This window comes from Pelobates fuscus, chromosome 5, assembly GCF_036172605.1.
Source record: "Pelobates fuscus isolate aPelFus1 chromosome 5, aPelFus1.pri, whole genome shotgun sequence".
NCBI classification, from domain to species: domain Eukaryota; kingdom Metazoa; phylum Chordata; class Amphibia; order Anura; family Pelobatidae; genus Pelobates; species Pelobates fuscus.
In genome coordinates, this window is record NC_086321.1 from 77668271 (window position 1) to 77684665 (window position 16395).

General features: G+C 39.1%; 1 protein-coding gene across 5 annotated transcripts; it reads left to right on the plus strand.

Moving 5' to 3' along the window:
• Window positions 1–997: 997 nt before the first annotated feature.
• Window positions 998–15752, plus strand: ZNF131 (zinc finger protein 131). 5 transcript variants are annotated; one of them, XM_063456869.1, is made up of 8 exons: window positions 1000–1286; window positions 2872–3010; window positions 3605–3706; window positions 5020–5164; window positions 9281–9662; window positions 9765–9987; window positions 13336–13466; window positions 14835–15752. In XM_063456869.1, the coding sequence occupies exons 1-8, from the start codon at window positions 1035–1037 to the stop codon at window positions 15474–15476; spliced, it is 2016 nt and encodes a 671-aa protein (XP_063312939.1). In that variant the 5' UTR covers window positions 1000–1034; the 3' UTR covers window positions 15477–15752. The 5 variants fall into 5 exon arrangements, with proteins under 5 accessions (XP_063312936.1, XP_063312939.1, XP_063312935.1 ...); XM_063456868.1 differs by having other exon boundaries at window positions 1002–1286; window positions 9263–9662; XM_063456866.1 differs by having other exon boundaries at window positions 998–1286; window positions 9281–9987.
• Window positions 15753–16395: the final 643 nt, after the last annotated feature.

The following is a 16395-nucleotide window of genomic DNA, read 5'->3' on the forward strand; positions in this document are numbered from 1 at the left end:
CTTATAAACATTATCCAATAAGAACATAATTCATTAATCTTATCCCAACATATCTTATCCTATAGCTAACTTGCAGATAGAATGGAGGAGTATTCATTATATAGTTTCAATTTAACTACGCAGCTGAAATAAAATAAAAAAAGTTACTACGCTCTCATAAAATAGATCTGTTACCACGTATGTAAGAATTACAAAAATAGAAAACAGGAAAGAAGACCAACGCTCTGAGACAGTAAAGTTTATAGCTCTATCTAGGGGTAAATTCACTAAGCAATGTATATAGATAAAGTGTATTATTCCCAACAGCATTGCTAAAATTATATGCAATCAGATTATTAATTTTGTCATCCCTCAAGTTATTTTTTTAAAAATAGTTTTAAATGTGCTTAACAGCTGAGAAGCCTGGTGGATGTTATGAAAACATGTCTACTGCTAACATGAGCAGAGTTAACGAACTATTTAGTACATCAACGTGAATTTCAAATAATTTCAGATACTTAGATTTTTTTTTTTTTTTTAAATTACTTGAAATTCACTTTGAATTTGATCAATAGCCATGCTAGGCTGCAATTCGCCACATAGCCGAGGATATATCCTCTCCCTGCTGTTGTAACAGGCATAGGCAACCTTCGGCACTGCAGATGTTTTGGACCACACCTCCCATGATGCTTTGCCAGCATTATGTGTGTAAGAGCATTATGGGGGGTGTAGTCCACAGCATCCAGGGTGCCGAAGGTTGCCTATCCCTGGTATAGTAGTGAAGGCTTTTCCTTGCTGTATGTTGCAGGGTGGAAACGCAAAGAGGGAAGCACCAGGAACTGCCTTGCTGAATTCACACATTTCCCTCCTACATTATGTGAATGCCACACACTCCAGATGTTTTGGACTACACCTCCCATGATGCTTTGCCAGCACTGTGGCTGTAAGAGCATTGTGGGAGATGTAGTCCACAACCTTGCCTAGCCCTGCACTGGGACATGAAACCCTCCTCATTGACCGCCAGCATTAGGTAACCAACAAAAGCCCGACAACACATGGTGAGCGCGGCGCCCCAGCTCCTTCCTCTCCCCAGCCAGGGCTCTGGGCTCGCTGACGTCATTTCCCGCGCGGGGGCCGCCGGGAAGCCGAGCCGCCCGCCCTTTCCCCACAGCCATCGACAGACGGGAAGAGGAGGCCGCGGGCAGCCAATCTCGCCGCAGTCGGTGAGTTGCGCGGATAGCGGGAGCCCGGGGGAGGCTCGGCTGGCGGGGTGCGGGTGCCCGGTTTCCGCCGCTGCCATATTTGAGGTAAACCCCCTGAGCGCGAAGCAATGGGCGATTTTTAATGCGCGTTTTGATGACGTAACTAGGACCGGCCGCTGGCGCCGCTGTTACCCAGGGCAGTGCGGGGAGCGCCTCGCGCGGACCTTATTAATGGCGAAGCGATAGTTGGCGTTGGGTGGAGGTGAAGGGGCCCGGCCGTACCGCGCACTCCCCTTGCTCCCCCTTCGCCTTGGGGGCCCCGAGGCTTCAGTGGGATTGAAAGAGCAGGCCTTCCGGTCCGAGAGCGGCATCCGCGATTGGCTGAGACCATAGTGTGATGCGCTCACCGTCAGCCAATAGAAAGCCGTGTGGGCGGTTCTAAGGCTAGAGCAGTGTCCTGATTGGCTGATGGTTTAATTCACTCAAAATGCTGCTCATCTGGCTGCTGGTTGCTTACTAGTGTGACTGAAGTGGCATGTGAAGATATCCCTATACTAGTGGCACATGTTATACAAACATAGTCACAAGGGGGGGAATAAAAACATCTTTCAGCTTTTCTGTTTTAGAATTGGAATTCAGAGCAGTTCACACACTTTGAATTAGGAATGATATATATAATTGCATAGTAACCTAACGGGGGGGGGGGGTTTAAAGTCTATCAAGTTAATTAAACCAGGATGTATAAATAAAGGCAAAGTGGTTGATTTAAAAAATATATATATTGTCCATCTGCACTATAATCACAGAGTTTAGCCAATATTTTAATATTCATACTTAAATTTGCTACTATTTGTAGTTTAGTGATTAACCCTGGTAGTTGTAAGTAGGTCAGTATCATGATTATTTGTTTCTGTATAAAGTAACACCTGCTATTTTGATACAGAGTAGGGTTGCCAGATCAACCGCGTATTTGTGGACACAAATTATTTCTCAATGCTAATGGGCACAAGCCAAAGTGTGCCAATCCCGTGGGAAGGAAATCAATTAATTTATTGGTTTGTACACCTCGTTTCCATGTAAAACCTATAGACACATTAGGTTTTCACTGCCTGGCCTTTCATTTTAAAAACTACTGTCCGGTTGCTTCTTAAAATGTAACCATGACTAGCATCCATTTTATTTTTACAGCTTTCAATCGACTGTTTTGTTTGCGCATTTGGCCCCCATCTGTTTCTGCCCCCCAGATGTTCTCAGCCAATCCAGTACTTTCCCATAGGAAATGCATTGGGAGGCTAGTACACATGCGCGGCAAAACACTGTGCTTCACCAGTCAGATGGTCTCCATGAGACCATCTGATTGAAGTAGCCGAATTTTACTCCGCTATTTCTGAGGTAGCACCTCTAGTGGCTGTCAGTATGACTGGAGGCATTGAAACTTGTCACTGTAAACTGTGCTGTTCCTGCAGAACGACAATGTTTGCAGTTGAAGGGTTAAAACTACAGGAACATGTAATTTTAACCCTAAGTGACAGTGGTGTGGCTGCCTTTATTGCCATTATATGTTTGTTTTGCATAATATTGATCAATTAAAAAGGCATATGGATACAGTATGTTGGAGGATACTTTGTCATTCTTACTTGTAACTTTAAAATATAAATATTGGTATTTATTTACATTTTTTTTTCCCCAGACAAGCTGTTCAGGTATGGAAGCTGAAGAGACGATGGGCTGCATTCAGGAATTCCCAGACCATTACAAAGTTATGATGGACAGACTGAATGAGCAACGGGAACTGGATAAATTTACAGATATCACACTGATTGTAGATGGTATGGATTTTCTGTGACTCCCAATCTACACTATCTTTTCAATGTCACATTATCAAATAGCATCAACAACCTTTTCAGTAATGAGTCCAGCTGTTCATATCGGGAACATTTGCCACCACTTGTTTAACAAAGCTCATTGAGTTGCTTCTCATTTAAACTAATTCTGTTATTGTCGGAAAGACAGTATTTTTTTTCTTATTTTTTTTTTCCTAAAGAAAGGTGTGGGAAGGCACACGTCTGCTTCTACATTAAACATTAAAATAACAACATGTGAGGTTGTATCTCAAAATGGTGTGTGTGTGTGTGTGTGGTCTGTTTGGTCTGTTTTAAATTACACAGAAAGATCTAGAGTTTTCTACAGATATAACTACAGGTACATGTCCTTAAAATAAAGTGTCAGTGTGTGGGGTCAGGAATAGTTGTATTTTCCTCCACATAGTAAATGTCAATTACTGGGATGGTCCCTAAAACTTGTTTTACTTCTCCGCCATCTTACTTCACTATACAGTATATTGCACAAAAGTTAAGAGGTCTTTTTCCTATCTCCAGTTTGAGATATTTGTTTCTCTGTCTCCTTGTATTGTCTCCATACAGGCCATCAGTTTAAAGCGCACAAAGCCGTTCTAGCAGCCTGCAGTCATTTCTTCTACAAATTCTTTCAGGATTTCACTCAAGAGCCTTTGGTTGAAATAGAAGGTATTTGCTATGTCTTTTCATACATTTTTATTATTTTCTTCGTCTTTCTGTTTCTCACTTGCTATTTATGCAAAAAGTTATTCTTTAAGGGAAAGTATTGGTATCAAAACAACTTTAGCTTAATGGAATGTTTTTTTGAGTATTGATCATGTGCCTGCAGTCTCACCGCTCAACACTTTTATTAACACATAATCACATGTATGTCGCTATGTTATAATAGCCATTAAAAATTTACCCAATCTTGTAAAGCTTTATTTATGTCTCAGTGGGAAAATGATCTTGGTAGGAACATTACTGAGGAGGAGGAGTGAATCTATGTGGTCTTACTCATTGTATGAGCCATTTAGAGGTGTTGAGAAAGGAAATCCTAAGGTGGTACGTGATATCTACTAGGTTAGCTTATGGATTCCTTGCCAAAATGAATTGGTGAATCACCTACCATATTTCCTCATAACCCAGAGGTGTATTTATTACAAATTGTTTTTGACAGGATCCCAGCATGGAAATAATTTTTTTTTTTATCTTTTTGAGATTAAAGTAATAGCCTGTTCATGTAACTCACATACCATATCTACTATGGCCTTTGTTCTGTAGACAGCTGATGCTAATCCGTTAATAGGATAGGAAGTGGTCAGATTGGGAAGCATTCAGAATAACTAGGTCCCACTGGCTCTCCTATTTGTTTAATTCCTGGAAATGTGGCACCCAAGCATCATTTTGACTTCGATCAGTAGCTTATCTTGTGTTTTTTTTTTTTTTTTTTTTGTCAGATATGTGGTAACCAATCTTTGTGTACCCTTGCCCCTCTTTTGTTCTCCTTCTTCTCTTTTAGCCACTGTCACTGCTAGTTCTTTCTCTCCAACATTAAAATGTTGCTAATGTAATAATTGATACCTGATTGTTTAGGTCATTCCATTTTGCTTGTAACCATGTAGCAGCTAATGTGGTATTACAGGTACCCTCACTCCTATCTGACTCCTGCATACTTTAATATATCTTTGGGTGTTTAAATTGCACTGTACTGGCAAAGTGCAATTATGCTCACTTATTGCTCTGTTTACTTGAAAGAGATTTCCTTTCTGAAAAAAATCTAATTAAGATTTTATTGGGGGAAACACCCAAATGTACTTAACCTACTCCAATTGAGGCATCAGGATGAACACACATGCACAAAGGCAGTCCCTTAATTCGTTGTCAGCATCTGTTGTGGTATATAGATCACACACAGTCTAGCATAGTACTTGTAGTGCACACTATCTAGTTGGATATGTCCATAATCCAAGTTTACTATACTGTAATGCTTTTCATACTAGGTGTCAGTAACACAGCATTCCGCAATCTGATTGAATTTACCTATACTGCAAAGCTGATGATACAAGGTGAAGAGGAGGCTGGTGACATCTGGAAGGCAGCAGAGTATCTACAGATGCATGAGGCTATCAAAGCACTTGAGTTCAGGTATTGAAACAATAGTGTGTTTTTTTAATTTTTTTAATAGGGTTACATAGCTGAAAAGAGACTTGCGCCCTTCAAGTTCAGCCTTCCTCACGTTGTGTGTTTTTGCTGTTGATCCAAAAGAAGGCAAAAAACACAATCTGAAGCGCTTCCAATATTGCAACAAACTAGGAAAAAAATCCTTCTTGACCCCAAAATAGCAGTCAGATATCTCCTTGGATCAAGCAGCTATTACCTCACTAATTAGAAATTATATTCCGGTATGTTATGTGTTGATAATGTAGTTAAAATATATTTCTAAATAGACAGCTTAGTGTAATTTTAGTAAGTATATTGTGACAGTTCTGCAGGAACAGCAATGTTTACATTGCAGGATTCACCTCCGTCTTGTGGATGTCAGTATAACAGTCACCAAAGGCGCTTCTGTAAAATAGCAGAGTAAACCTCTCTTTCAGTCAGATGGTCCAGAGAGAACATCTGATTGGCACAGCTCTGCATTTTTACTGTGCATGCTCACTACCCTCACAATCATTTCCTATGAGAAAGCATTAGATTGGCTGACATCATCAACATTGATCTCAGCCAAAAAGGCAGAGCTAATTGGAGGAGAGCAGCATGTCAAAGGCTGAAAGTTAAGTAAAATGCAATTTTTCCAAAAAATAAAATACATTTTTTTTTTAACCCTTTAGTGACCAGACCGTTTTTCAATTTTCTTCCCATTAAATGGACACTCCAGGCAGCCCTTTTTACTCACCTCGTTCCAGCGTCAGGAGCCTCGTGAAGCCGCACCCCCTATTTCGTCAAAATGACGAAATAGGCGGGCGCAAGCAGGGAGCAATCAGACGCTTCCATTCGGAAGCGTCATTGCTCCCTTGTGCGCATGTGCGGCTTCGCTTTGCCGCACATGCACACATACTTCATAGGGCGGCATTCATGCCGCCCTATGACGTCCTGAGCGCACTACCGCGCCTGCGCGCAGTGTGCGCGGCCATGAGCTGAGCTGACTCTCAGCTTGCGGTCTTTGCCCGCCCCCTCTCCTCTGCACACAGTGCCTTCTCTCTCCTGCACACGTCAGACGTATTTTAATACGTCTGACGTGTACATGTCCTTTTTAGGGCCATACATGATAGGAAGTCCCTCTGGTGACTGTACCCACACATGTTATATACCCTTTTTCTCGCCATTAAATGGTCTTTCTAAAGATACCATTATTTTCATCATATAGTTTATTATAAAATATGATGAAAAAATTAAAAAGAAACACCTTTTCTAACTTTGACCCCCCAAATCTGTTATGCATCTACAAACCCCCAAAAACACGCGTAAATAGTTAGAAATACTCAATGTTAACATGTTCTTAGCTCTTTTTTGCAAGTTATAGGGCTATAAGTACAAGTAGGACATTGCTGTTTCAAAATATATATTTTTAAAATGTATCAATAGTGACATTGTAACACTGTTATCTGTCATAAACCTCTGAATCACACCTCACATGTACATATTTTTTTGAAGTAGACAACCAGGGGTATTCCATATGGGGTATGTCCAGTCTTTTTTTTAGTAGCCACTTAGTCACAAACACTGGCCAAAGTTAGCGTTCATATTTGTTTGTGTGTGAAATATGCAAAAAACTAATTTGCATGCTAATTTTGGCCAGTGTACTGGGCATACCCCATTTGCAATACCTTGGGTTGTCTACTTTTGCAAATGGTATGACTTCATGGGGGTAATTCTCATTCCTGGGCTACCATACAATTTCAATGTGAAAAAAAGGAAGTGCAAGCCGTATATTTTGACTCTGTAACTTTTGAAAACACCATAAAACCTGTACATGGGGGGGTTCGGTTTTACTCGCGAGTCTCTGCGGAACACAAATATTAGTGTTTCAAAACAGTAAAACGTATCACAACAATTATATTGTCAGTCAAAAGGCCATTTGTGTGTGAAAAATGCAAAAAAAAGGCACTCGTTGTGATATGTCTTACTGTTTTGAAACACTAATTTGTGTCCAGTGAAGTCTCCCGAGTAAAACAGTACCCCCCATGTACAGGTTTTATGGTGTCCTGGAAAGTTACAGGGTTAAATATAGGGTTTGCGAACCAAATTCTCTGGACTTTCTGCTGTCAGGCTTGTAAGGCAGGTCCTTTAAATTGTAATTAATAAAATGACTTAATTATGTAAAAATATTATATAAATATATTTGTAGAATTTAAATGTGTGTGTGTGTGTGCGTGTATATATATAATATGTGTGTGTGTGTGTGTCCTGATGAAAGCCCTGAACCAGGGCTGAAACGTTGACCTTGGATGATCTGAAAATAAACACCATTGCTTGGAAGACCTAGAGTGCCGGTATTTTTTCTACTTTATATATTTTTATATATATATATATATATATATATATATATATATATATTATACCAATGTAGACTGCACTCACGGACTTTGGATATCAAAAAAAGGTGTTTATTCCATTGAACAAATAAATCGACGTTTCGGTCTGCACAGGGACCTTCCTCAGGATGAAGCGACACAAAAAGGCCACTTCATCCTGAGGAAGGTCACTTCATCCTGAGGAAGGTCCCTGTGCGGACCGAAATGTCGATTTATTTGTTCAATGGAATAAACACCTTTTTTTGATATCCAAAGTCCGTGAGTGCAGTCTACATTGGTATTTATCAAAGATCCCCTAATGGACGGGCACCCGGCAAACTATACCACTGTATAACAGCTGGACATTTAAGCGTGAGTGCAAGGATTCATCTGTTTTTTGTATGTATGTGTGTGTGTGTATGTATGTATATATATATATATATATATATATATATATATATATATATATATATATATATATAGTCTATGTAAAGATGGCACTCCAAGGACTTTGTAATATGATGAAAAAAACATAGCTTTTATTCAGCAACTGCCACAGTGGATCAACGTTTCAGTTCTGTGTCAGAACTTTCATCAGGATAAAGGTGCAATATAATAACCAGTGTTTAAATAACAAACCATACTAATTAGTACATTGTATACAGGTATCCCTTACCCATTGCCCCAAGTGATTATCCAAGCTGATCGCTAAAAAAAGTCTGTCTGGTTTGTCCTTACGTTGTGGGTTCTTTTCATAGCATTTATCTAGTGCTTGCTGTAGGACTCTATTGCTGTAGCCTCGTGCGCGGAACTTGTCCCACATTTCCTGTATCTGGAGTTGTGTATTTGCAGGATTAGAGTTATTCCTTATTACTCTTAAAATTTGTGATTGAGGAAGTGAGTTCTTCAGGTGTCTCGGGTGGTAACTATCAGTTTAAAGAAGGGTGTTTCTGTCTCTATCTATTGGCTTGTTGTAGAGGGTATACGCTATTTTTCCATCTTCTTTGTACAGACGTACATCTAGAAAGTCAACTGTCTTGGTATCCAACATCATTGTGAGATGAACTGGTGAATCCAAATTATTGATTGTCTCCAGCATTTGATCAGCCGCAAGGGGCTTGCCTGGGATGCCAGGCAAGTCCCTACATCGCGATTGCTGGCGGGGGATTGCCAGCGATCCGGTAAGTGCAGATTTGGGATCAGACGTACCAGGTGCGTCTGCGGTCATTAACAACCGTTTATTGTCGGACGTACCTGGTACGGGTTAAATCCTGGCAGCGCTAGGAATGGGTTAAATCCTGGCAGCACTACGAGAGTCCTAAGCTATCTGCCACTATATAGAACTAGCTGCTAAGATTTCAAACCATTTCTAGATTTGCCATCAGAGAAACCCATATAAATAATAGCAGTATAGTGCATACATATTTTTGGTTAGAAATAAATGGAAAAAAAGAGGGAAAGAACGTAAGAGAGTAGGAAAGAGGAAGAGATGAGGAAGTGATTGGAAAAAGGTAACTGCAGCATGACAGTGATGCTTTAATTACTTCTTTATTCTTTCTCTTCCTTGTCTTAATTGGTCTGAACTGATATTGCATAGTGCAGAGATGGATGTTGTTGTTGTGAAAAGGGCTCCTACCTAAATAATTGTTCATTATTATTCATACTGTATGTGCATTGTATATAATTCAGAATTATTTCATTTTTGTTTTTATTTTTTTTATGCATTTAGTATGCAACTCTTTTGCAGGAGCAAAGAAAGCATAGTAATTGAAGCTAAAGCAGACGATGAAGGGGAAGAAGAAGGAGAAGGGGAAAATGAGGAAGCAGTAAAAGCCTGGAACGTAACCGAGAATTCTGTCATATCGGAAGCTGTGCCCATGTCAGAGGGGGAGCCTGTTGAAATAGAGGTTGAAATAACTGAAGGAGCAATTGTATTAGATGAAAATATAGAGACCATGGAAGAGGTGACTTCTGCAGAGCAGCCTGCCAAATACATCCAAAACACAGCCACATCAGATGACTCTGCCCTGGCTCTGTTGGCAGATATCACCAGCAAGTATCGTCAAGACGATCAAAGCGGTCAGATGGAGGAAGAGAGTAACAATGAAAGCGATTCCACTAACAAACAGGTAGAAAGCGTCGAAGTTATGGAGCTCCATTTGTCGCGTGCCAACAGCTTGTTCCATTGTGAGAAATGTAACCGTACCTTTAAATTGTTTCACCATTTTAAGGATCACATGAAATCACACTCCGCTGACACTTTCAGGTGTGAGATATGCAATAAAAAGTACGTGCGCGAGATTGCCTGGAAGCAGCACCTCACCTGTTACCATGTTGAAGAAAGCAGTGTCAGCAAGAAGCCGAGGCCCAGCAAAAAAATCCACGTTTGCCAGTATTGCGATAAGCAGTTTGATCACTTTGGGCATTTTAAGGAGCACCTACGCAAGCATACAGGTAAGATTATTTACGCTTCCCAATTCAACATTTGGTTTTCAAGCAAGAAACGGTGATTTGAAAAGAAATTACGAAATATTGGTAAAAAAATAAAATAAAAATCAAATTGGAAAAGGAGCTGAATTTAATTTTGGGATCTCCCCCCTTTGAATATAGCACTTCCTTGTTCTTTTCTCCACAATTGGCTCTGGTTATACAACCCTATGAGGTTTTACTTTAAATATAAATGAGTTACTGTGTATGATGGTTCTGAATGAGAATTTCATATCCGCTACAATAGTACATGAGGGGGTAGGGGTGAGGTAATGGCATATTACAATTCCTAATTTAATGTTCACTATAAGTGTCCTTTTTTCAGATATCAAATGTTCATAATTCCATGTATATGGGTTATGCAGGGAATCTTAGAAAGGTAATGCATTTCTGGGCGGTGACCTTGCTTTTAGTATCTCCTTAACCCATGTGGGATACACTTTTGCATTACCATCCAAGCCTGTGTTGAGTCTCTGGCACTGTGCACAGTCAGAGTTACACAAGTGACAACTTCACTTCAGTAGCATTGCCATTTAAAGGTAGTTATCACAGCTTATCTCTGTCTACATTACATGTGAAACCATCAGCCACAATGTATCTGGTATTGTTTCTTGTCAACATGTTTCATACTTTCCCATACAGTACTCTGTCTAAAGTAAATGTGAACCAATCTTACAAATTTGCAAAGTGGGAGGGTAACCCAGGATAAGACAATCTCTCATGGTTTTATTTAATAAAGTATTTCATGCACAGAAATGCCACTAATTGAAATTTAGAAGCAAAAAAAAATCAACAAAACATAACGCCATGCTTTCAAATAGTAAGTGCATAAATTGTCCAACTCTGACTGATAACAAAATATTTAATTTGCCATTATAGTAATGGTATTCTACAAGGCAAAATCTGCATTTAAATAGTGGGACAACCATTTAAAGATAGTATCAGACTGTTCAGCAGACAGGTAGAAATAAGTTACAAACAAGATACACTAGCAGTATGTACATAAGCATAGTTTAGTTTGGGAGGGGATTCTATGGACTGTTTTATGTCAGGCAGCCAGGATAACAAATTGTTTCTATTGGCCCCAGACTATACAAATATTGAAAATCATACTTATCTGCACATCTGTTAAATTATTTGTCTTACTGGAGTATGGAATACTTATATTTATGGATGTTGATGTATTTTACAATACTGAGTGTGCTTTGCATTTATATTGTATATCATTAACTAATCCTGTCAGACACCTTGAGAGGTGGCATCTTTTATACACAAACACTTTAAAAAAAAGATTTATTTTTGTTACCTTTGCATTACTAAAGAAAAGAAATAGTAACAAGCCAATAATTAATGGGAACACTTCTGAATGCGGGGTTGGGGGGTGGGTAACCCCTAAGACTAAATTGAAACTGAAGAAAGACACTGAAGTGTATCCGCCACGGGAACTAAACGGTAATGATATAGATTTTATCCCTTAGACAAGGCAACTAAAAATAAATGGTATGCCTACCAGATAGGTCAGATGAAGTCAATACTATGTCTGACCTTATGAAAACAAATACAAACGGATAACAAAAAAACTTTAATGGATCTACTATAACACATAAATGGTTAAAAGATCAAATAGTAAATGAGTGACTCCTTCCAACTCTTTATTGATAGTATAGCCTATCAATAAAGTCATTACTGCTTAGTACCCGTGTGGGATACACTTTTGCATTACCATCCAAGTCTGTATTGAGTCTCTGGCACTGTACACAGTCAGAGTTACAAGCATATCCTTTTGACTAGCTATCAAAGGAGAGACTGTGCAGTAGGCTTGGTTCCAAACAGTGTAGTGTAGCATTCTTAATTCAATTGGGAAAGAATATCTATGCAAAGTTATATATTACATTTGAAGATGAAAAAGCTTGCTAATCCTGCTCTTGACTTTTCCTAGAGCACTTTATAAATGCATGTTTCACTATTCTACTCTGAGACAAGGCTGATTCTATTTCTTTGTGAATTATTACTAATTAATTTGTTTTCTTCAGTTTACCAAATTGGTTTTATGTGTCATTAAAGGGACTATTACTATTTAATCTCATTGAATTGGTTATAGTGCCTGGAGAACCGTGGTGTCCCTCCATTCAGTGTTTAGCTATTTTAAACATTCTAATAATACATGATGATTCTTCTCCTATCCCTACTGGAGATCTTAGCCTTACTAGAACTGGGCCACAGTGGTAGGCCGGGAGCGATGCTTTGACACTCTCTGCCAATCACCACGACCCATTGTTGCTCCTGCTAATGCTTCCTCACTACCCCAAGCAGCACAGAGGGAATGGACTACTGAGGTCTCTTGTTTAACACTGAACATAAGGATGACACCAGGGGACTGCAGGCACAATGATTTCTTCAATAAGATTAAGAAGTTACATTGTGCCTTTAAAAGGAGGAATCATTACTGCCCAGGAATCTTATTGTGATGTTTACTTATCCCCAATATCAGGGCCATTGTCGACTGAAAATTTACACTTGGCAAGTAGAAATTCATCCCTGGAGCATATACTATGGTTTGCAGTTAAGAGTAATTTTGAAGACCTGACTAGTAGCATCGAACTACAAATCTTAAGCCAGGCCCTATACTTTACAAATATGTATATCTTAAAAATAGAATTACATTTCAAAATCTACGCCTCTTTATACTGTAACTGGGCGTCTTCATCTTGGCTCCCTCTCAATCATTACTCTATGCTTTACCGTTTTCTGGCCTTGAACATAATATGTGGTGATGGAGAACATTGTTTATTTTTCTCCTCTTCCAGTGGAATATGTGAGTTGAGCATCGCATAAAAAAGGTTAAACAAATTCTAAGTAATTTTCAATGTTTTATTCAATGGTGTGATTTCCAGAGAAGTGATAGGACAACCTTAAAAGGGAGGCTATCACTTTTCTAAATGCTTAGCTTACTGGAGGCAACCCTCCACTCCCTTTTTACACTTTTTAATCCTCATTGTTAACTTATTATATTCCTCTTGTGGAAGGAGACATGTATCTACAATTTCAGAAGGTCGTGTGATGAGAGAGAAGGTGAGCTCAGAGCAGGTGATTGAATGATTATGCTGTATTTGAAAGAAAAGGCACAAGAATGTATGAGAGAGACATTTATTGAGGTATAATGGTCCATAGTCATTTATTCTCATTTTCTGAAAACTTTTACCCTGTTTGAGAGGGAGGAAGAGGCAAACTTTGGAAAAATTCAGAAAATAGATTAAGTGGGACAAAACACAATTAATGTAAACTCCTATTTAATGTGTTTTTCTTTGGAAACAGGTGAAAAACCATTTGAATGTCCTAATTGTCATGAACGTTTTGCAAGGAATAGTACACTGAAATGCCACTTATCAGCTTGTCAGTATGGCGTTGGTGCCAAAAAGGGAAGAAAGAAGTTGTATGAATGTCAGGTAAATATATATATATTTTTCATCCTATAGAACTATGTAATATTACGTTTTGCTGGTGTTATTACTTATTTATATGATTGGATATTAATAATAAAGGAAACAAAATATATGGGCGTGAAACTTTATCATAGTTCATGTACAAGGTAATACTAAAACCTATTTAGGCCCTTAATTGCTCACTTAATCCAATTGCTTACAAATGAAGAGATTTGTTTGAAAAAAAAAAAGATAATAATAATAATAATAATAATAAAAAAAAAAAAAAATATATATATATATATATATATATATATATATATATATATATATATATATTTGCAGCAATAAGCCAGCCCCAAGAGCTTTTTATCAGGCAGTCGGAATACTACATGTTAAAGGGTACCTGAGTAACTACAGCTTAATGTAGTTGTTCTGGTGTCTATGAAAAGGCAGTGCTTACATTATTGCCTAGCAAAACCTCTAGTGGCAGTCACTCAGACAGCCACTAGAGGTACTTCTTGTGTCAGTGCTGCATGAAGACGCTTAACATTTCCCATAGAGATGCATTGATTTAACAGAGGCAGAGTGTGGCAGGGTCAGCCGTGGCGAGATTGACATGGCATGGGAAAAAGGTGAGTAAAATCACTTCTTCAAAGGGTGGCAAGAGGGACCAGGGTCCTAAAAAGTTATTTTACCACAATAGTGTCAGGAATACATGTTTGTGTTACTGACACTGTAGTGTTCCTTCCTGTTTTAAATTGTCCAAGTTCTATATGTAGTGCGTGTGCATACTGATTGTGTACATCTGTCCGGTTTCTTTATATTACTATTGTGCAGATAACGCTTCTTGCACAGTTAGCTGCTGAGCTCCAAGGTTTTGCTGACAGCCAGGGCTTACAGAGTGTATTCACTCACTCCTCCACTCAGATTTGTTAGTAGTCAATGACACATACAATTCCCAAATTGTATAATTTGTTTTCCATGCTCTGGGGTTGCGTCAGTCAGTGCTGGCAGCTAAAGGGGTATAGGAACAGAGTGAATGATGTCACTCTGATCAGATCCAATGTGCTGGCAGTAAAGCCAGATCGTCCGCATTACAGAGGAAGATTGCCGTGTCTCAGGAAGTGTCCTCCAGCAGACCCAGTCATTGGAACTGAGGATGGTGGGATGGGTTCCAAAACAAACCTGCAAATAGGGTACTATAGGGTTAGATGTACAGGTTTGTATTCCGAACGCTGTAGTGTTCCTGTATATATTTTGTTTAGGAGTTCCAAACTTTATGTTACGGCATATTTTGTCCAAAATAAAACTGCATTATAAAATTATATGTAACCAATATAGGAAGAATCCTGAGGACTGTCTCAACATTTTCCGTTCTTTGGTTTTCAGGTTTGCAGCAGTGTTTTTAACAGTTGGGAACAGTTTAAAGACCACTTGGTGCTTCACACTGGGGATAAACCAAACCATTGCACATTGTGTGATTTGTGGTTCATGCAAGGCACTGAACTTAGAAAACATCTACACGAGGCGCACAACATAGCAGAGAGGATTGTGACAGAGGTGGTGCTTCCATCTGATGGTGGGGAGTCTGAACCTGTAACATCAATGACATTTGTTGAACAAGTAGAACAAGTGCATGTGCTTCCCGTAGACCAAGTTATACAGGTGCAAGTAGACCCTCCACATTTAACAGTGGGTCACCTGCATCAAGATCTGTTGGAAGTGAATCAAGTGAAAGGAACACACATTTTGGATCTACAGGGACAGGTGCACATGGGCCACATTGAAGTGGAGCATCTTCAAATAGATCCAGGCACGGAAGTTCACGTTGAGGAAGTGCAAGTTGAACACGTAAATCAGATACACATGGAGGAGGTGGAGGCAGAACTTATTGATGAATCCAGTATACAGCATATGGAGCATACCATTGTAGAACAGAATGAGTCTTGCCAACCAGAGGAAGCAGAACTTCAAATTGTCCACACAGGTGGGGAAAGTATACAGATTAAACAAATAGAAATGACGCACTGATGCAACAACAAATTCGAGCATTGAACTTGCATGCTGCTGCAAAAATAGGAACAAGGTCTTGATTCAACAAAGTTAAATATTCTACCAGGTTATTGTTTTACTTAAAAGGAGATTACTTGTATGGTGAAACGCCTCCAGTTCTTTTTGTGGGTACTTATTGACTGAAAGAGGAGTAAAGCTGCACTTGTGAAACATATGGGTGTTTTTTTGGTTAGTTTTTTTTTTTTTTTGCTCACATTATATCCGGTACATAGCACTAAACATGACCAATTCTCTCCCCCCCCCCCCCCCCCCCCCTGGTTTTACATTTATTTTTTAAACTGTAGTCTTAAGATGCTTAACTTAAAAGTGTCTGAGCAGTCGCTTATTCCATTACAGTTCTGAGTTTGCCCGGGACAATGCTATCCCCGAAAGTGAGGCTCATTTGCTTACATACAAACTGAACGGTCAGCTTATGAACAAAAATAACTTGGTTCTGCAACCATTGTACATGATCCATTTTTTTTTTCCAGCCTCAAAAATGGGGGGGCGGCAAATTATTAAGCTCTTGTACGGACAACTCTTACAGTGTACATCTAAATATTATTTTTTTATGTGTTACTTGTCCCAGAAAAGTTATGACAAGGCCAATGGTGATTTAATCTCGGCACTTCAGATTTCTGTGAATTTGGTGTGTCCCATTTTCAAGAACTGCCACATTTTGGCATTACTTTATTTGACAGTGGTCATCCACCAGAGTGGTGAACCCTACACATAGTCCATTGTCCTTTATAATGGCACTCTCCCTTACATTACCTGTAAAACAGACCCTAAATTAAATACAAATTGCTAACTACATCCCAAAAACACAGAAAAAGGATGCAAAAATATCCCTTCTGCTTGCGTTATTTGGACAGCGCTAAAATGGCAACACTGAAAC

Coding starts and splice junctions, on each gene's coding strand:
- ZNF131 (XM_063456865.1), top strand. CDS start 1,035: ATGGTGAGCGCGGCGCCCCAGCTCCTTCCTCTCCCCAGCCAGGGCTCT. Junction 3,707..5,019: donor GCCTTTGGTTGAAATAGAAG/GTATTTGCTATG, acceptor TTTTCATACTAG/GTGTCAGTAACACAGCATTC. Junction 13,467..14,834: donor AGAAGTTGTATGAATGTCAG/GTAAATATATAT, acceptor TTTGGTTTTCAG/GTTTGCAGCAGTGTTTTTAA.